Source organism: Stylophora pistillata, chromosome 10 (genome assembly GCF_964205215.1).
Source record: "Stylophora pistillata chromosome 10, jaStyPist1.2, whole genome shotgun sequence".
NCBI classification, from domain to species: Eukaryota; Metazoa; Cnidaria; class Anthozoa; order Scleractinia; family Pocilloporidae; genus Stylophora; species Stylophora pistillata.
The window spans coordinates 24,515,979-24,537,747 of record NC_142528.1 but is presented as its reverse complement, the minus strand read 5'-3'; the positions used below and the strand labels follow the sequence as shown (position 1 = coordinate 24,537,747).

Below are 21,769 nucleotides of genomic sequence, written 5' to 3'. Positions count from 1 at the left end.
TTTGAGCTAATTAGCACGCCGAGATCCGAGGTAAAATCTATGTCTACGAGGGAAATTTCAACTAGAATTCTTATAAACTTCTACTGAAATCGTATAAGGCGCCTTGAAAATGCTCAGATATTACCAAGAGATCATAAACTGATCTTACTGACTTTCTTGATACTTATTTAAACGAGACACTGAATCAGAACAGCAAGGAATCGATCCTATCTGTGCGACTTTAAATTCAAGATGTATGTAAGTCTAACGTTAACAGCTCTGATTTTCCTTTTTGTGACTCTTTTACCAACAAAGCTGACAGAGAAGCTGAAAAATTTCCTACGTAAGCTCTCAAATTAAAGAAAACAAATTAGGATGGACTGACAACAACAACGACAGAGAAACAAGACAAAATCACATACTTCATTCAGTCCGACTTCAGCTGGTGGCTTTCGTCCGCTTTTCTTCAACTGAATTGAAAAATAGCTCAGTATACACCCTCTGGAGAGATACCGACTTAATGTTTTCTATTATCTGACTATGTTCATTATGGTCTAGAAGTGACTTACCATACTTTGAAGGGAAACGAATTAGATTAACTTCTCAGCTTGCAGACTCACAGGCAGCCCAAGCTCACTACTAGAAAAGAGGACGTGACTCTTACCGTGTTGCGTAACGTTTTATATTTATAAAGGTTTGTATGGGATGTTATCGGTTTGCCTTAAAAGAGAGAAAAAAAATGTCTTGTTTTGAAATAAAATGGGCTCACCTTATTGCCTTGTTGTTTTCTTTGTTGATTCCGAGCGTCTAACTCGCCGAAAACTCAGGCCATTTTGAAGCGTTTTCGGCGAGTTAGACGCTCGGAATCAACAAAGAAAACAACAAGGCAATAAGGTGAGCCCATTTTATTTCAAAACAAGACATTTTTTTTCTCTCTTTTAAGGCAAACCGATAACATCCCATACAAACCTTTATAAATATAAAACGTTACGCAACACGGTAAGAGTCACGTCCGCTTTTCTCGTAGTGAGCTTGGGCTGCCTGTGGCAGACTTTGCAAATCCCTGCACGGCACTCTTACCAGCCTACGTCATTATGCTTACGCCAGCTTTGGCCTACACCACGCTCATTTTGGTCAGCGTCCGGATGTTCTTCCCCGCCCCACAAACGCTCCCTTGCGGGTGTGGGGTTACATTTGGTTTAGACAGCCCGGAATAAAACAAAGCAATAGCTTTAACCTCGATCTATTCCCTTCAGCTTTCATTCAGGAAAAAAAAACTGAGGCTTCGGGGCTTGGGCATACATTCTAGGATTTTTGGGCAGGTTCAAATTCTTTGTGGATGGAAATGTTAGGTTTTTTTTTAGAGTAATTGGCAGGGGTGACTGGACTTGATCAAGACACACGCTGGAAGTGCCGAGAAAGCAGACTTCTTAATGCATAGAACACTATGCTTAGCGATACAGAAATCGTGGAGATACTGAAATCTTGTCGTAAGGTTGACGTCAACAATTAGGAGATCCAGCACAGAGGGCAGTGAAAGTTCATTGAAATATTTTACCATCCGTTGTTGGGGTTTGTAGCTTTTAAAAACACTCCCCCAACTTTAAAATTTGCAAATAAACTTGGACAACCACCGTATTTGATAAAATCTTACTTTTCTGTAAAGTTAATTACAGATCGAATCCCTGATTAACCACCAGGACTCGACTAACTTTTCAACTTACTAGCCAAGTGGCTACTGACATCTTAGTTGTTACGACAATTTCAGTTTGTTTACAAGCAAAAATGGCTGGTAGAAATCGAAAACCACTAACCAAAACTGAATTTCTACCAGTCTGTGGCTAGTTGGCTACCGTGCCCTGTTAACGTTGTAATTTCATCCCTACTCTATGATCTAATAATTAACGTATACGAGACGTTATCACGTGTAGCATAAAAGTATCATATTTTGTCATAACTTTGTACGTGGAACGAACACATTTTGTCAGAGAAAAACAATTGCATTTAGTATTTGAAATGTACGAAGCCTGTACAATGGATAGCTTGTAACTGTCTTTTCTATTAAAATATTGGAAATGGATTAAACAGAACTTTCACAGTGATCACAATGTCTGGGGAAAACAATGAAGACACGAGCCTCTTCAGTGAGCCAGTGAAACCATGGCAACAGGAGAAATCACCAAGGAAACAAAAGTCACAGTTACGTGGCTGGAAGCAGAACAGGTTTCTCCTAAAACAAAGAAAACAGAAATAATCAGTCATGTCTCAAGTCTTATGTTATTTCCCCACCTCCTACTCTCGAGTTTTTGTTTCCATTCACCATATGCCTTTGCGCAACTTCCGCTTCTCTCGCTTCTCACGCCTTCACGCGACTGTCGCTACTCGCTCTGCTCCCGCTTCTCACGCTTCTCACGCTTCTCGCGTAACTTCACTCACGCTTTTCGCGCTTTGCCAGAGCTGGGTAAAACATACCTGAACATTCATCATCATCGTCTGGTCCCCATGGAACTTCTTCATCCGGATCGCTGTCAATGACGCTCTTGATGGCCTCTTGTTGAGCCATTGTGAGGCTCTCCCTTTTGACTGAGCTGATAGCTTGCACTTGAGGAGCCTGCATTGCTTTATACTGATCAGCTGTAAAAGCCTGGGGAGAAGATAATGTCGAGATCTAAAGTTCCGTTTCCAACAACAACTAATTATTTTCAAGAATAAATGACAGCTTGCCAAAAGCCAGATGCTGGAAAGACAAAGTGAGATATGAATTTAATTCTTGTACTTAGTTTTCAAAAATTACTTGGTTGCTAGTAATATGGGGCGTTTTTCATTAACTGAGTCAACCTTGAAAATGTCCGCCTGATGTTCTTCAACTCCTTGGAGTGACCAGCATTTAGTATCCCTCCTGAATCAAAGTTAGTCTGATACATAGTCTCTAATACCCAAAATTATTACACGACTCGGGCAGTCAGAGGGCCAATAACTAAAATCAACCAATCAAAATGCTCTATTGCCGGTCAATATTCTCTCAGTATTGGACCGGGCACTGTCCCGAATGGTCCCGAATGATACCGCACTTGTGTCCCTTTGAACTTCAGTCGTGTAATAAATCTCTAATTAACCAAGCTTGCTCGGGACCGTATTGGAAGAATATCGGCCCTCGGTCATTTTTGTACGGACCTCGCTGCGCTCGGTCCGTACTGTCAAGACCTCGCTGCGCTCGGTCCGTACTGTCAAGACCTCGCTGCGCTCGGTCCGTACTGTCAAGACCTCGGGCCGATATTCTCCCAGTATGGCCCTCGCGCTTGGTTAATAAGATATAATAATAACTTACCTGGAGCTGAGAGACACTCATGTCCTCGAACACTTCTGGCGGGATGACGTCCACCACTTTATTCCGCAGCTTAGGGATGTCAGAGTTAGAGAGAGCCTCTGTGTGGTTTAAGAGGAGTCATTACACAGAGACAAAACAAATTACAATCACATACGAATGCAAGTCCTAGTTAAATTTCGATCTGCAATGCAGGACGAAAGAATTCGTTGTTGAGGGGTTTCATATTGACTTTAACATGTCTGTTGCCAGGTTACCAGGAAGTCTATTTGTTGTCCCTGCACTGTATTTTACATAGAGACTTTCAAACGAGCATCAAAGTCAAGTAATCTGGGTTTGCATTGATGCTGCTTCACTTTGCTCTGTGACTTGCCTTGAAAACTTGTGTAATACGCTCAACCAATCAGCCGATTTCGGACTTGTCAGTTAACAATTTTTTTTTTAATTTCATTTCTTTTGAACCCATTTTCTACATAACAGTCACTAAATTAAGGTCATAAACAACATGTACAGCAAAAAACGAATGACGAGAAAATACTGCCTGCAAAAAAGTAACGTTGTGTACAAAAAAACCGGGATTATTAACAAGAATGATCAATTTGCTTTGATTAAGCTATATTGTTGGGAATTTTTCCCAAGTTTTCGCTTAAATCCCACCAAATCAGTGGCTGCAGTTCAGTACTAACTAAAATGGCCGGAGGGTTCTGATAAATCACTAGCCTGCGGTACAGGCGTCTTCTTAGGATGAGTTGACATTAAGAAGTGCGATTGTTTATTCAACCACGTATTTTTCCCCGCGAACGGCAGAGAAGGTCACCTGACCTGACATTTCCCGCGTTTGCCGTTTGTCGTTTGCCGGCTGCCGTTTCTACTCGAGGAGGATATTTTTCCCGTTTGTAGGGAACGCGAATACGTGAGTATTTGCAGCCCCTTGTTACCGACTATTTCTACATTTTGATCGCTTGCTTTTATAGCTAAGCTTCGTTTATCATCTTACTTCTATATGAACTGCTTGTAAAGCTAATAAAGTTCAAATTCAAACGGAAAATGTATTACTTCTTTGTATCCATTATTTCTAGTCGCAGTGAATGGCGACCGAGAACATTTGTTCTGCCGTGTCGTCGGGAAGCTTAAACAGACGAACTTCGCGGAAGGAACGGCAAACGACAAACGGCTAGCCGACGTTCAGCGTTCGCCGTTTTCGCGGTGCTTAATCTAACTAGTCACTTCCCCACCCTCAACCCCCGCCTTATTTTTTCGCTAACCCCTTGGTACAAATTTATTTCTCTCCCCAGTCTTCCGCTTCCATCAAAATCAAAAATGACGGCCATAATTTTCGCTAAGAAAACACTGAGAACTCACTCGCCAAAATTACACCTGCTCTGTAGGCTAATCATTCTTAAGATTCACTTTGTTAGAGCACTGTCCCAATTTTTAGTAAATGCCCTTTATCGCAGACTTACAATGTTTATTCACCGTTCGGGATCACAAAACTTACTTAAAGCTTTTCCCAGTTCACTAACTTGGTCCTTGTCCCACTCATTGACAGCCTCCACCCAGACAGTTTTCGCTCTATCAATGATTGCCTTGAGTTGATCACCAGACCAACCCTCAATCTTGCTGAGCTGCCCCAGAGCCAGTCTAAAAGACGTAACGTAAATCATGTTAGTATTCCGTTTGCCACGAGAACACAAAACACAAACAAATGTAGTCCGGGCGGAAGGTCCGAGGGGTACAGGGAGTCAGGAGGGTCCAGCCCCCAACTCCGTCCCCACCATCAGAAATGTTGGTTTTCTTAAAAAAAAAAACTTAAATGACATCGAAATTCTTGCAAAGACAGGATCGCATGCTACTGTTCAATATGGAGAATTCAAAATTAATTTGTTTTGGTTTACCGTTTATTAGTTTACTTGGGCTACTTTAACTCTTAACGTAATTTAAAACAAAAGACTTAAGTTATCAAAAGTTCGCTTCCTTCCCGCCACCCCTCCCCCCACCAAAACTAAATCCGTCCCTGGACTGCATTAATAAATGTTATAGGAGCGAGTAAATTATGTATCAAACAAACGAATGCGAGTTTTACCACATAAATGAACCGACATAGAAAAAAGTCCGGCCAGGATAGATACATACTCCAATGAAAGCAAAGTAAAAAAGCTGAAGCTAAAAAAGTTAAGATGACTACAAGCAATGTTTAATCAACACGGTTATCACCTAAAAGCATTCGCTGGCATTTTCAAGATGTCTTCTTTAGTCAGACTAAGAGCTAACTGTCCCAGGCTCATGTAGACTTCGTCGTCCTTGCTCTGCTTCAAGAATTCCCGAACTTTGGGTTTGAGACGGTCCAACTGTAAGGAAAAAAAGGCAACGCATAAACCTCACGATTTTTAGCTTGAAGGAGAATTTGGGCAATGGTGGATGGAGAGGAACAAGCATTAACCATTTCCAACAAAACCACCATCATGTACCATCAACACCATCATGTATGACTTAAGTCATACTGTGAGGTAAAAATGACCCCAATTTTTTTTACTTAAAGGGAATTAAAAGTCATAAACAAAAGACTATAAACCTGATCTTCACTCCAGTCCTTCCACTTTCCAAGGGCAGCAATAATATCAATGTTGTCCAAATTGAGTTTCTCAAGATCTTGCGGAGTTAGACCAAGCACGACTCGGCCCAACCTCTTAGCGAGCTGAGCAGTTAGCTTGGAAATGTCTCCATTGGTTAGAACCTACAAACATAGAAAAATGTTTAACGCAAAAGAAAAAAGAATTAAGCAAACATCAAAGCGCCTTGACCAGATGCTTGGTTATCAACAAATTGTTCTCACTTAACATTTGAAAACTAATCAACTGAGCCTTACTTCTTTTGCCTTTTCAGCTAACGCCTTCAGCGTTTCCATGTCAACATCGAGGTAATTTCCCCAGATCCCCACAGCCTCTTCAAAGGCTTCTTTACCAAGCTTCTTGATGTCAGAGGTGTCTAGGCCCTTCACAAGAGAGCCAAGTCGACGCAGTTTGTCCCCAGTCCACTTTCCAACATCTACATAATATAGCAATGAATCATAACATTCCTGAAACTTGGGGAGAAATAATGTTCCGTAATAAAGGTGGGGGCCACATAGCTTATAAACCGTTCTCTATGCCACAACATTTACTGACACTTTAAGGTAAGGATGACCACAGCAACAGAAGAGGAGCGGTTTACAAGATCAATTGCTTTAACTGCCAAGCCCCCTTGAGATCACTAGGCGTCTCTGCTTGTACCTACGCAAACTTCGAGGGTAATCAAACAATGTTGACAAAACTGGTAATTACCATACTAACACCCTTATCATTTTAATAAGAACAAATTTCCAACTGTGTGCTGAAAGTAATACAGAATTATTTGGTTTTCGCGTTGCTTCGATCTGTGATTGGTCTAGAAATTTCGCACCATTCTCTCAACCAATCAGATGCAACATGAAAACCAATAGTGAGTCAGTCTATCGCGATTTTCCCGCGTTTGAAGCAGTGTGCTTGTTTTAACGCTATCTCATTCGCCCCTGGAGTTGCTCTATGTCGTTCTGATTGGTCGTTGCGGTTACTTTAGTTTTAGTCTTAAGACACTTGAAACGCGATCCAACAAAGTAATTGTCCATGCCATACCGTTCTCGTCCCATGCCTCTTTCGCTGCCTTGATGAGAGCTTCAGCCTGGGACTTACTGAACTCCAACTTGCCCAATTCATCCAGCATCTCCTCCAAAGAATCCAGGTTAATACGCTCAAGGTCACTGGGATCCAGGCCCACCGCAGCTGGGCCAAGATCGCGCCATTGATCACCAATCCACTCGGCGACATCACTGTCACAAAGCAAACGCAACAATATTTACCATTATGATATCTCTCAGTTAGGCCATGTGCTATAATTGGTCAATTCAACGGGCTGTATTTCACTTTACGGGCCGCTAAATTCAAAAGTTTTTTCTAAATATCTTACTAACCTCGTTTTCTCGGTCCGTAACTTACAGTACAGACCTCGAACTCAGTTAATAAGAACATTTAATAAGCTTCTAGTTGCCCACAGCTGAATATCAGTTACTATAACAGGATTTCTTTCTACACATTGAAATTGCCTTGCAGTTGACGTGTGAATCAATCCAATTTTACTCTCGATATCTGGCACTAAGGCCGCGTTTCTCGGGGTTGGACTAGAAGCAACTTATTCTGGATATTCGCACTCATATCACGTGCCTTGAGATGTCCATCAATCAGGATATCACTCTGTTCACCTCGAGAAAATCTTCTACCAATTGATACGAAATACCTTTGAGGTCGAAAAGGGAAAAATTCGACCTGCTTACTTAAGTAACTACTTTTAAAATAACCGCACCTCTTTTCGAAGTGTTGTTTTGCTAGTTTGGCTATTTCTTTCAGCTTCTTCCCATCATATCCCTTGGCTCTTGCAATGTTATAGAGGTTGTCAATGAACGAATCTTTCGTTATTTTTCGAAGTGTTTTTCTGTCCAGTCCAGCTACGAGTAATCCAAGGTCTTCAATATGTGAAGAATTCAGTATATCCACTCCTGTCTGATTCTAAAAGGACGAAAGCAAAAAATGCAGTCACAAAAGAACACTTTGAATAACTCAGTTTAGAGCAACTGCGTAAATTTTGTTTCAGGCCTTCAGTCATTAGTAGCAAGCGAAAGAGAGGGAGAGCGCGACAAGTGGCGGTTTTTGTTGTCAAGGAAACAGCTGCGCAACGCGCCGTTTCTCGCGCACCTTCTTTTTCACTCATTTCAGCTACAAAAACGCCTACATTTTTGTGAGACAAAGGCGCTGAAGATTACCTCAAATTGCATGACTGTAAGGTCAGTAATATTGCGCAGCGCAACAGCGAGGATAATATGGTTTGGTTCGAACGGGGCGTTAGCTACAAACATATATCTCACTTTTTAATATTTACCTTGAAAAGCTCCACAGCCAAGAATGCCCTTGCTTTGAGCTTGTCTTCTGGCAATCCAGTTTGTTCTCCCAGCCGGCGAATGGCTGTAAGTAAGATTTTCTCAGGTAATCTCTTTAGCTCTTCTTGTGCAAGGCCTCGTAAAAAGCTACCAAGTGAGTTGATGTCAACATCAGTGAAATTCGAGAAGTCAAGGTCTTCCATTTCCCAGTATTCATGCAGACGTTTCAACACCATGACAATCTTGCAAAAAGAAACAATTAGAAAAGAAAAGAAAAAAAAGAAAAGAAATTTAGCAAAAAAATCTACCTTATCTGTTCTTTCTAAGTTTGGCAATTTGTAGTTTATGAAGTTTTAAAGTAAACACAACTTCATGTATTTAAAAGATAACCTCGTTACGTAGCTTTCCTTCTTGGTGAAAACTCCGAGAAGTGAGGCCAAGGGAAAAAAAAGGTTGCACAATCAAATTAAGGTATCCACTCATAAACTTTAGAGTCAACTTTCAGGGAATGATGAACCATGCCGCAAAAATAAAGCTTTCATTTGAATAGACACACACACTGCTTTAAGTTAGAAGAACCATAACGCAAAGCATTATGAACAAAACAAATGAAAGTGCTGCCCAGAAATACATTAAGGTTTCAGCCACATATTTAAAACTAATTGCTCTGCAAAATTCACAAAACAACATGAAACCAAGCTAAGAAGCTTTCATTTGAATGGTGACATACGGTTTCACCTACCTTGCACAGTATATTTAAATGTCAGCTTTCTTTTGAATTTACAACTGTCACTCGTAGATTTATACAGCATAATAAACAGTAACACATTTTCCCTTACCTCAGAATCAAACAACAGAATACTGAGATCCATTTAACGGTTACCTCTTACCTGACCTCGATCCCAGTCCTTCTCTTTTCCTAACACGTCAATTACGTCTTCAATTCCCCGGATGGGCAGATCACGCAACTCTTCCTTAGCAATACCAAGTGCAATGTGACCAAGCCTCTTCATGTTCAAAAATCCCCAGTTTGGTGAATCAGAATCGTCCGCATCAGTGCCATTGAAGTCTCCCCATTTTGTTCTGATTTTCTTGATAAGAGTCAGTGTCTAAGAAACCGAATGAACGGACGAAATTGGAGAAGAAGAATTCAAAGAAGACGAAGAGTTTTAAGACTTCTCTTGGACCTGACTAGTCCATCAAACTCTAGATCGAGAGGTTTTGAAGGGAGCCCTACCCAGTGTCATTCCACACCTCTCTACCCGGGAGGAAGTGAGAGTGACTAACATCTAACTTCTCCTTACAATACTATCCCTGAATCACTCATTAAGGTCACGAGAATTAAGGGAATAATGACCAACTAAAGAAGCTTTTGATCGTTAATCAAATTCTCCTTGTCAGCACCTTAGGAAATGTATAGAGAGCAGTATGGAGAATATGCATACTGATGTCAGGGAGTAAAGGGTTAACGGACACAAGCTCAATATCAGGGAAATCTGTTTACAAAACGCTTGTGGTGGCGCCTTTTAGAAGGAATAAAATTATTCCTAGTCGTGTCATCACGGAGGAAATGGCAACATTTCTGTTCGACAGTTTGAGCCACTTGGCTCGAGTGCAAGCTTACTGCATTTAAAACTTAAAGAGCCAAAGTGGAGTAAATCAAGCGTTAACGTGTAAGGGCCAGCAATTATCTTCCTTCTGATCCATGGTTTGATTAGGGTGGTTTAGAACAACTTGATAAATGGATCTGGCAGAAGCATGTGAGAGAAATGAGACAGACAACAAACAATTATTCTCTCGTACTCTGAGGTTATTATGGATGCTGGGAGGAGAGAGGTGATACCTCCGTGGGATATTCTGCAAAAAGCTTTTAACATTGTTTAAAGTCTGTAGAAAATACCTTTGTCTTGTCCCAGGGAAGAACTCCCAGTTTATCCAGATTATTGATGACGTTATCAACACCCTCTGCATCAACTTCTCCTCGACTCAGAGCAACAGCAAAGTCTCCAAGCTGCGCGATACTCTTTCCAGCTGACGGATCTTCTTCAAACTAAAGTTTTATAAAACAAATGCTTATAAAATGCTGAAATTCTTGGGGGTAATTTATGTGTAACTTCTGTTTATGACATCAAGAAAATTGTCCAGTAAACAGGTCACAAAGACACAGGTACAAACGAGTAAAAGAAAAGTGGATTATTACCTGCTGTAGGGAGTAATTTATTGCAGCTCAAATCTTGTGAGTCAAAAGGTTACATTGGATCAGTATTAAAATATGTTTTTTTTTTGCTTGGTCACAGGCATGGCATGAAAAAACCCTGAGTGCTCCAAAATGAATCAAACACACAGTCTTTGAATTTCATGCCCAGCTAGAGACCTGGTTTATATCCTAGACAAGCTACAAACTGCTACAACTTATACAAGTAGTATCAGAGTGGTTTTAGGAAATAAAGTAAAGATAAATGGCAACACAACAAATTTCATCTTTCTTTATTTAATGACAAAGCTCAAAACTTACCATTTTTGTCATTTTATGGATCATTACGCAACTTACCTTTTTAATGAACCCTCTCAGAACTGGCATGGCAACCTCTTTTGCAACCTTCATCTCCGGGAAAGCAGCAAAGACAACTGCTTGAGTCATTTTGCCAACATCTGATGATAAAAAACCATCAATAGCCTTGGCAAGATTCACTACATCACCTTTGTTCAATTTGGACAGCTGAAACAAATTAAGTTTACAAGGAATCAACTTTTCATTCCCAACCACTATAAAATTGTATTGATTACTGGTTACAGGTAAAGTACAACATTATGTTGTCACAAGCAATACAGAAAATACACAATGTTTTCAAAATGACTGTTTTCACATGCACCGAGGGTATAGGACGCAGTTACAAAAAGGACTCAAATGAGAAGTTAACTTACATCAATAGAACTTTTTAGTCTTTCAACAATCTCTTGTGCCTGAAAAAAAAAATGTAATTTACTTTTATTTGTCATTTAGTGAATGCTTAGAACACGTGATAAATTACATGGTTCATGGAAATAAATACAACATCCCTTACCAAAGAGCAAAAGTCTTAGTTATAAGTCTAACTTTTGATCCTGGTGGACTAACTCTATGTGGACAGAGGTGGGGGGGGGGGGGGGGGGAGGATGATGATGATACAAGCATCCTTCCCCTCCCAAGTTGAGTCCTTGCTACTGTGGGCCATTCTACCACACCTACATGTACATGAGTATGCATGTTTGCACTGAAAATTCTACAAGGACCTTGCTTGAATGCACCATTAGCAGTATTGACAGTAATATAAAGAAGGGAGATTTTCTTTTAATTTTCACATATACCTGATCAAGATCAAAGTCTATCCCCTTTAAAAATTGCAGAGAGTCCTTCACAACTTGTGCTCCCATCTGTCTGAGCTCAGATGGCAGAAGTCCTGCCACAACACTTCCAAGTTCCTTGATGTTGTCTTTGTTCCACTTGTCTGGGGAGCCTAGGAGATCTACTGCTTTCACTGCCAATACACGGAGTTGTCCCTCATTCAAGTTTAGATTACCAAGCAGATCCTTTATGGCCTACAAAACATATAACTGCATATTAAGTGTATCACACACTGTCACACCGTCTGACATTTAATATTGTCACAGGATTGTGGTTGTATATTCATGCAAAACATTTGCACCATTGTAACTTCTGACAATCCTGCTTCAGCTCTGTTGTGCTCACACATAGTAATAATATCATTGCACGAATCAATTTCCAAAGTAACACAGTTTCACTCCACTCAACCTATCTGAATTACCAAATACTCCAGCTGTAGCCAATCATCACTATCTATAATGTGAGTTTAAGCTTTTACACCCTAACATCAGACTGCAAATTCTTTATACTGTTCTCTAAGACATCTCCATGGCCCTAACTAGGAGAATTTGATTTACAATCAAGAACTTTCTTAAATGGCAATAACTTCCCCTATTCTAATGACCCTTATGTTTGATTTCAGTAGTGATACAGTATGAAGAAATTAAACACTAGCCGGTCATTAGGGGGTTAAAGGGTCTAGCTTAAGACTTGTATAGGATCAAAGTTACACAAAGTGAAGGTGAATAGCAGTGGATATTGACCAAACCGTAAAGCAGCAAGGTTAATATTCATCACTTTCACTAACACTAAGATGAATAAATGTTTAAATATAAACAAGTACCGCATAGATACGGCCAAAAAATTAGTTTATCAAAATATGGCTACTCAGGAGTGGATAGTACTTGCTGATCTTCACTTACAAATAAGCCAATCAGTGCACATGAAAAGCACAAGTCACCTATTTGGTATATACTTTCAAAATACAGTACCATTAAAGGTATCACTTCTGGTGGATTTTGCAAAAAAAATTGTAAAATATTTCCTCTGCTTTACCTTTCTTTGCAGACTGAGATAATTGTTTTTCAAAAATAATGCAATATTGAAAACATAAGACCTAGTAAACAGGGTATGAAAGGAAAAAACAAGCCATATCTGGAAAATATTTTCATAATAAACACAATTTTTGAGGGTAGCATGTGAGATGTCATTTGCACCCCACTGACAACAAAGAAGGGTACCAGTTTCAAAACAACCTGTGAGTGATTCTGACAATTTCTTTTTACTGAAAAAATTTAACTACTACAAAAAGTGAAGAGACGCTGCTGATTTCTACAATTATTCAAATCTTGGAAAACGTCTAGGTTGATGAGATTTGCTTTGCAAGTGCCCATGTGAAACTGATCTACCGGTAATTTCTCCTTACAACGCCACCCCTTATTCACACAATAAGGTGACAAGAATAATGGAAATGATCACAAACAAAAGCTCTGCATTTTCCAACAAATTTTCTTTGTCAGCGCCTTTAAGGAAACATACAGAAAACAGTTATACTGATCTGGGTGTCAATGGCGAAAGGACCTTTGGAATTGGTTCTCATATCCCACTTAACACAATTTAACTACCATGAACTTATCTAGATCATTAACAGTCAGCCACTGTACCTGGAACTGTTCCTTTGACAAAGACTTCAGATCCTGGATGTTCAAGTTTCCTAGCAGCTTTCCGAGTTTCTGCAACTGAGCTGTACTCCATGTCTTCACATCTTTCCATTCTTCTTTGAGCTTATTGATGATAACTTTGGCTTGGGGGAAGGTGAAGTCATGTTTTACCAATTCATCAATGGCTTTTGTTATCTATTTGGTTCAGTGTAAATACAAATAAAGGAACATGAGAAATTAGTTGGATAACAAGAGTGGAAATTCTCATTGGAGAAATTTTCAACCCAGTGTCTAAGGTGGACTCATGCATCAAGTTGACTTCATTTTAACTAATATAAATTTATAACTGGTGTGTTTGAAGGTGGAGAAAAATCATTTTGCTAAAAGATGCAAACATTACATTACATTCATGCATTCCATGCTGAATAATTCCCCCAATAAAAACTTTCTTTAAAGATAGGACACTACATTAAGGCATTTACCACATCAGATGCCAGTTGTAGCATTTCCCTGACAGGAAGGGCCTCCAACAAATTACACATTTTTGCAAGCACTTTGTTGTCCCAGTTGGCCACCTTGCCAAAGACTTTCTTTGCAGGAATCATAAGAGCAGTCTTTTGGTCATTGTCAAACTTTGCCATGCAAAGGTAGCTTACTCTAATAGAAAGGCAAAATTAATGATCTTCATCAGCATTAACAGCTACAGGGAAATCCTAGTTTTCATCAAGAAACAAACAAACTCTGATCAAACCTATGTGGGAGAACAAATAAAATGTACAATAGTTTTTTTTAAACAAATTTCCACCTCTCTTTTGAAAATACCCTCAAGATGGTTTTTCTTTTTTAAAAATGTTTTCCACAGTAGGGTATAAATAGATACATGTAAAGTACAGGGCCAGTTGTTCCAAACAGGGTTAACCTAACCTGGGGTGAGTGTAAAGTTTTAATTTAGTTTTACAACTCTGCAAAGAAAAATTTCTTTTTTCTTTTTTTCTCATTAGTTTGAGGTCATATTGAGATAAAACCCAATATGACTTCAGCTTGCATACACACTCTTCTACATGAGAAATTAAAGCCAAGGTTAACTAACTGGAATCCTGGACTAACATTAATTAACACCTTACAAATGACCCAGCCCAGAGTAATTACCAGCCACAGATTGTGAAGTTTTCATTGCTATGCTGCTTGTCTCTATTGGATTATGAGGTCATTTGATTTTGCAATGCCAAGTATAGCATAAGTTTGTGTCTGGTCGTGTCTTTTAATGAGTAAACCCAAGTAATGAATGTCCATTTACAAGTTCAGAGTAGGAAATCAGTCATATAAATGTAGATTTACAGTAATTACTTTAAATGCCAAACATTTTGTCACATATACCATACACAATTATAATTTATTTGAAATTCGGCGGTAATATTTACCCTTGATCAAAAACATCTCCAGCTAGCTCTGCCAGTTCACTTGGTTCAAATCCAGCCAACAATTGCTTCATAGTTTCTAATGCCTTGACACTCCACTGACGGACACTGACACCAAATTTACGATATGCAGCTTGGCTCAGAGCAGCCATTTGCTCTCGATCCCATTCTTTACCCTTTTAAAATTAAAAACAAAACTGTACATGTTACATCCAAAGCTCATGGAGTAAACTGGATATTGTCGAAAGGCAACATCCAAACCTACATGCAAGGCATGCAAACTGAAAATTTGAGATGATGAGTTAAATCAACCCTAAAGTTGTCATGAATATAAACAGCTTTTAACCATTTTGCTCTTGGAGTGAGAAAAAATGAATTTCTCTGTACAAAATCCAAACATTTTCAATCAAAAAAGTTATGAGAATTTCCTGCCAGGGGATATCAAATGATTTAACCCTTAAACTCCCAGAAGTGATCAACATGTAACTTCTCCCTTTGATAATCATACATCATCTGGGAATTTATCAGGTAAAGGTTGTTATCTTGATTGACTAAGAGCAACTTACATGAAATGTCAAAAGCCTCCCGGTAATGTATGGGTACTTTCTTTCTTTAATAATAATAATAATAATGAACGTTCTTAATACGCATTTAAGAATCTCAATGCGCTTACAATAATATTTACTAAGGTTGAGATCGGACGTCAGCATTATCAGGCGCCTCTGGCAGCCGCTTTAGTCCATGTAACGACCTCACCTTTTCCCACCCATCCCACCCCAGGGGAGGACATCCATCACACAGTAATCTCGTGCGTGGGAAATTAACGTCTCCTACCCCTAACCCTGCAGGAGACGGGACCTCCATTTATTCGTCCCTATCCGAGAAGACTAGAATATCTAACCATTTCTTGATGTTGAGAAAGGAAGCATATTCTTCTCAGTTAATTTTAAGACCCTGAGTGTTGGTCCGGCCGGTATTGAACTCTCGACCTCCCGCACGGCAGTCCGGCGCTCTCCCAATTGAGCTAACCAGGCGGCGGTTAGTTCTTTGCCCTATATCCTAATCTTGATCTTAGCGAACAGAAGTACCACTCTACCCAATGCATGTAAATATACACTGTCCATACTAGCAGTGTTGAGAGGGATCCAAAATTCTGAGGATGGGTTGGGGGGGGGAGATTTGCAGAAAGGTATAAAAAATTCTTAAAGAATAACTTAAGGTCAATGGAAAATCCATAGGAACAAGAAGGAGACTTAAATGTTTGTATCAAAATCCCACAGTTAGAGGGGAATAAAATTTTTTCTACTTCAACACCATTCAAAAAACTCAGCACCTGTATATGTTTTCTTAACCATGTCATTTACGGGAATACAGCAAAATAAAGATTTTTCTCTTGTAAAACTTACAGCAACTTTATCCACATTGGCAAAAAAAGTATCCAGGTTCATGTGCGAGATGAGCTTCTTTAGATTTTGTGATGTGAACTTTGTGAGACGATCGATGATTCCATTAAACTGGTTACTTGTCATACCACTCAGACTTTCCTGCAATCAACAACAGGATCTGATCTTAGAAAACATTAGGGAACTGATCAACATTCAGAATGACATCTACTGTACTACTGAGGTATGCAAATAATTTCTGACCAGCTTTAAAATCACACCATGCCCTGCACGAATAAGGCAAAAATGAAATTATACCAATTGACAACGGATGAGCGACAAATAAGTGAACATGAGATGAGTGAAGAACTGACTCAGCAGGTAACCATGGAGACCATCAGGATAGCATCCACTGAGGTGCTGTGCTGAGTGTCTAATGGGCCCCCTCCCCTCCCCCCTTACTCTACTCTGCAATGAACTAACATCCCATCCCGGGTGGGAAAATAACTATAGCCCCTACGCTGTGGAAAATGAGAAATACTCCAGATGGATGCCGCCCTAATGGCTTGAGTGCGGACTTCACCTTGCCTTGAGAGTGGTCCAGGGTTGAGAGTGGTAAATTATTAACAGCCCCTAAAGGGTAATGTGACTGTCCCTAACTATGCCAAATGGACATTGAGAGTTGACATCAAGAGTCATCATTGAGTAGAGTTCAACCTGGTTCAATTTTATCTAATCAAAACTGTATTTTCATTGTCAAATGAAATTCAGAGCACAGGTAAAATTTACCACTCTGACTTGTTATTTAATCCTCATTATTCCCATTCCCAAGCAAGGGATGTCAGACACTGTTTTTCAACCATCTGTGTGAGGACAGGCACTAACAATAAGCCATGAAACTGATTGCAGCTGGCTTTTTTCAAATTCTACTTCCCCATCACCAGTAACTATCAGAGGTACTTGGGTAATGATCAAAATAACTCAACTGATGAGCATGTTCAAGTGTACAAGTGCCTGCATTCAGGTTTACAATGAGATAAAAAAGCATGAAATATAAATGCACCTTTAAGGAGGACAGCAGGTCCTGTGGAACACTCAGTAGCTCACTAATAGAGGCTTTTGCAAACTCCTTTGCATCTGATAATTTTGCCTGCAGGTCTGCTGAAAGCTTATCGAAGCTTTCCTTTATTCTGGTTTTTAAGATAAAAATGATTAAAAGAACAAACATTTTATCAATAAAAAATTTCTCTACGAACTACAATACATAGACAGGTAAAAACGAGCAATATAATATCCCGATGTTTTGGCGACTTCATGACGCCATTATCAAGGGTACAAATGAAAATAAAATTAACAAATGCGAGTTCAAGAGTTACAAGTAATTTGCATAGGGGAGGTAGCTACACAAATACTTTAACACGGATAGAATCTGTTTGCACGTTCAAACTCGGTGTTAATTGTTTGATGTAAAGCATCTCGTTGACAAGACAATCGAATTTGTTCATGCACTTCTTGAGAACTTTGAAACAGCTAAGAAGGTCCTCAGGGACAGCACCTGCGTGGTCGTTGTCGTAGTGCTTGTGTACTGGAGATGACGTGCTCTTATGGCTATAAGAGCACGTCATCTTCAGTATGCTATAAGAGCACGTCATCTTCAGTATGCAAGCACTACGACAACGACCACGCAGGTGCTGTCCCTGAGGACCTTCTTAGCTGTTTCAAAGTTCTCAAGAAGTGCATGAACAAATTCGATTGTCGTGTCAATGAGATGCTTTACATCAAACAATTAACACTGAGTTTGAACGTGCAAACGGATTCTATCCGTGCTAAAGTATTTGTGTAGCTACCTCCCCTACGCAAATTAGTTGTAACTCTTGAACTCACATTTGTTAATTTTATTTTCATTTGTACCCTTGATAATGTCATCATGAAGTCGCCAAAACGTCGGGATATTATATCGCTTGTTTTTACCTGTCTATGTATTACTAAATCTTTCTTAATACGAACTACAATACCCAACAGAAATCAGCCAGGTTATAGACACTATTTTGTGTACTGTCACGTATAACTGTAAAATGAAACTTACGATTGAGTCAGTTCTTGGCCAAACAGTTTCACATAATCTGATTAAAAAGAAAATGCAAAAGGAATAAATTGGTGATTCTAAATGCACAATGAATTGTTTGAGCCCAGGGATAATTAACAAATGGTAACCATCTCAGTGTACACTATTGAGTTATGGCTGCAGTTGGGAGGTTGCTAAGTATAAAAGAAGGGTAAGAATCGCTTGAAGGCCACAGCCAAGAGCGACTCTAGGTCTTGAGTATCCATAACTCAATAGTGTACACTATGATTTTTTCCATTTGTTTTAAAACATTAAAGACAATTTCTTGTGAAACATTTGTTTACTTAAAAAAATTTGCTCATGTCAGCAGTGTATACCCATGGGCAAGCAGTAGACACTGAATTGACCAATCAGAGCACATGCTTTATGTGTTTATGTTATAAGAGGAAATAGTGTGCTATGATTGCATGTTCAAGTGAGAGCAATCCTGATGTTTTGTCACTTACTTCCTGTCAGGTTGTCAAAATGTCCATTACTAAGTTCCTTTCCAAGACTCTTTTGCATAACCCATCTTTGCCAATGATCAGATAAATTTGTACTTACTGATTTTATTCTGAACTTTGCATGTTGCCACCTTGGCATAGTATTTATGGGTACATTTCCATCTTGTTGTTGACCAGAAAGATTGGCTACCAACTCCACACAGAAAATGACATTCTGATGGGATGTTCAATTGAGTACAGCAGTTGGTGTTATCTATAAGAATATAGAATATGTCAAGAACTGAATCAGAAATATTGTCTACATTTTTACTCTTTCTAGTTAGGAATTATATCTAAAAGTCAACCAACAGCATGTCTTCTGTACACCAATACTCTAAATTTCAATTTGACTTGGAAACAGTGGACAAAGAGAGCCACCTTGAGGAATGTATGCTGATAAATTACCATAATGATTCCTATTTCTCAGATTTCTGAGCTGAAACAGGAAACATGAAATCCACCTGACTCATACGGACACATTATCATCTACTATCAGTAAAACAAATTTATTGGGCAATGTGTTAATGATATTACACCCATGAAACACTAAATCATTTTACTTTATCATTTAAACAGTAAACTTTTCACATGTCAATAAAACATGTTATCTTCGCGTGTGAAGATATCATGTTTTCATGCGAAAGATCACTTGGTATTTCATAGGTGTATATGTTGTGGTTCAATTGTTTTTGGTTATGGTAATGTATGATAATAGGATTGAAACAATGGAAAATAAAATTTAAACCAAGGATAAAATTGAACCACAACATATATATATATATATATATATATTGCGCATGCTCGCTAGTTTACTCTAGTTTGAGCACTCTGGCATGGCTTAGACGATACCACAAAGGTTGGGTCGTTTGGGGTGACCGTCTCGGTTCTCCCCCATCCTAGCGTTAGCACTGCACTGATGAGGCCCAGAAGGCCGAAACAGTACTGTCTGCAGTTAGATATAGCTCTTTGGCATACAAAGCTTTGCTTTCATGTCCAAATTGAGCACTCTATCTAGGATGAGTCATTGCCATTGCAATTGCGCATGCTCACTGGTTTACTCTAGTTTGAGCACTCTGGCATGGCTTAGACGATACCACAAAGGTTGGGTCGTTTGGGGTGACCGTCTCGGTTCTCCCCCATCCTAGCGTTAGCACTGCACTGATGAGGCCCAGAAGGCCGAAACAGTACTGTCTGCAGTTAGATATAGCTCTTTGGCATACAAAGCTTTGCTTTCATGTCCAAATTGAGCACTCTATCTAGGATGAGTCATTGCCGTTGCAATTGCGCATGCTCGCTGGTTTACTCTAGTTTGAGCACTCTGGCATGGCTTAGACGATACCACAAAGGTTGGGTCGTTTGGGGTGACCGTCTCGGTTCTCCCCCATCCTAGCATTAGCACTGCACTGATGAGGCCCAGAAGGCCGAAACAGTACTGTCTGCAGTTAGTTATATATATATATATATACAGTACTGTCTGCAGTTAGTTATATATATATATATATATATATATATATATATATATAATGAAAACGTATATTGACCCACCTCCAACTGCTGTGGGACTCAGAAGCACTGCAATAAATACATAAAATATAAATTAGTTCACAAAATTGTACTGTAATTGTTTAAAAAGGTTTTTAGGTTAAAACGAATTTGAAATAGCTTGATTTGTACTTTCCTTTGTTTTAAGACTTTCGTAATTCACGTAGAACAAAGCAATTAATAAAAACAAGAATCAGACATGTTTCAAAATCAATTTTAAATGAAACTCGTATAATTATAATTTCAGCAAACGCATTAAACATATGATAAGAGACGAAAAATCAGCTGCATTTACAAGTAATCATTTTAGTTCCGCATAGATATTTTCATAAGTAAATTAATTGCAACCTCGGAGAAAAACTTTGATGGTTGAACTGAGCCGCAACAAACCCTTCCACCACAAGAGTAATTAAAATGAGGCACATAATTTCCAATGTTTGAGTTTTCTCATTTAAACCTACGTACAAGAAAGATAAAACCTTACCAACAAGTAGAACACTTAAAACAAGTGTAAGCAAACGCATGAAATCCATCTTGACAGAACAATGGTTGATGGCAGTCAAGGACGTGCACGTTCAACGTCTTCCAGAAACGAAAGTTGCTCAAGGTAGTCCCAAAATAACTTTGATGGTGTCTGCAATGTTTGGACCAGCCATATATGGAAATACACAGGACAAAAGATAGAAAAAGCTGTCACTCGAATTGTCATTCGACGTCACGGATGAAATGCAAGAGAAAACTGATCTCTGTTAGAATTTTATTACTTGGTTTGTGTGCAGTAACATTTTCTGACGTTAGCCCATGTTTTTAGGAATAACGAAAAATAATGGACTCGGAAATTTATGAGAAGTATCTAAGTGGCGCGCTGAAGGGAGCTTCCCTTGGCTGCCGGCCATTTTTCCTTAAACAAAGCGATGTCACCTGGCGACAGGAGCGGGATGGCGTGGGAAGGGGTGGGGGCAACTAATATGGGTATTAGGGAACACAGTTAAATTATTCTGCAACGTCCCCTTCCTCCCGGGCGATCATAGCCAAAGGTCTGACACAGTTCAAATAGGAATTTTTCCAACAAGCCCTTATTGAAGCCGAGCAAACAGACAAAAAGTCTTAGAAACAATCTCAGTCACGAGTAAAAAGTGACGGAGTCAGATATTATTTCCGGTATTTTAGTCGTCTAGTGGATGCTCGATACTTAAATCATTGCCATAAGCTTAAAATAGACTTCAGACGCCTCTCTCAACCTAGAAAAACTAAGGGCAAAAAAAATAGATGACGTCACATGAGGAATGTTATATTGGTACACGTTTTAAAATACACCTGCATGTATGCCAATATATATCACTTTCGCTTTCTGATTATATCTTTTAGATATTTTGAACTATCCTTCGCTGCTACCCCATTGGGAACACGCTGCTTTCAACATGCGTCTATGAGGATATTTAAAACCCAAAAACTCTCATCAGTTTATTATTTCAGTGCTCTCTGTGGTTTCCTTTATAGCCGTTATCACATTCGGTTTTGTCACGTATTCACTCTCACTCTTTTC

The 21,769-nt window shown here is 39.3% G+C and overlaps 1 protein-coding gene across 1 annotated transcript; it reads right to left on the bottom strand.

The window, feature by feature from the left end:
• Positions 1–1,905: 1,905 nt before the first annotated feature.
• Positions 1,906–20,861, bottom strand: LOC111321434 (uncharacterized). Its single transcript, XM_022924314.2, has 24 exons — positions 20,708–20,861; positions 20,227–20,253; positions 18,743–18,895; positions 18,161–18,197; positions 17,138–17,264; positions 16,099–16,236; positions 14,696–14,868; positions 13,757–13,931; positions 13,278–13,469; positions 11,598–11,828; positions 11,175–11,213; positions 10,801–10,968; positions 10,150–10,299; positions 9,140–9,358; positions 8,252–8,491; positions 7,679–7,881; positions 6,955–7,148; positions 6,171–6,349; positions 5,877–6,038; positions 5,519–5,652; positions 4,803–4,945; positions 3,308–3,405; positions 2,452–2,623; positions 1,906–2,209 (listed from the first exon to the last, which is right to left on the bottom strand). The coding sequence occupies exons 1-24, from the start codon at positions 20,754–20,756 to the stop codon at positions 2,121–2,123; spliced, it is 3,492 nt and encodes a 1,163-aa protein (XP_022780049.2). The 5' UTR covers positions 20,757–20,861; the 3' UTR covers positions 1,906–2,120.
• Positions 20,862–21,769: the final 908 nt, after the last annotated feature.

Coding starts and splice junctions, on each gene's coding strand:
- LOC111321434 (XM_022924314.2), bottom strand. CDS start 20,756: ATGGATTTCATGCGTTTGCTTACACTTGTTTTAAGTGTTCTACTTGTT. Junction 16,237..17,137: donor ACCTGCTGTCCTCCTTAAAG/GTGCATTTATAT, acceptor TGTTGATTGCAG/GAAAGTCTGAGTGGTATGAC. Junction 2,624..3,307: donor TGAGTGTCTCTCAGCTCCAG/GTAAGTTATTAT, acceptor TCTTCTCCCCAG/GCTTTTACAGCTGATCAGTA.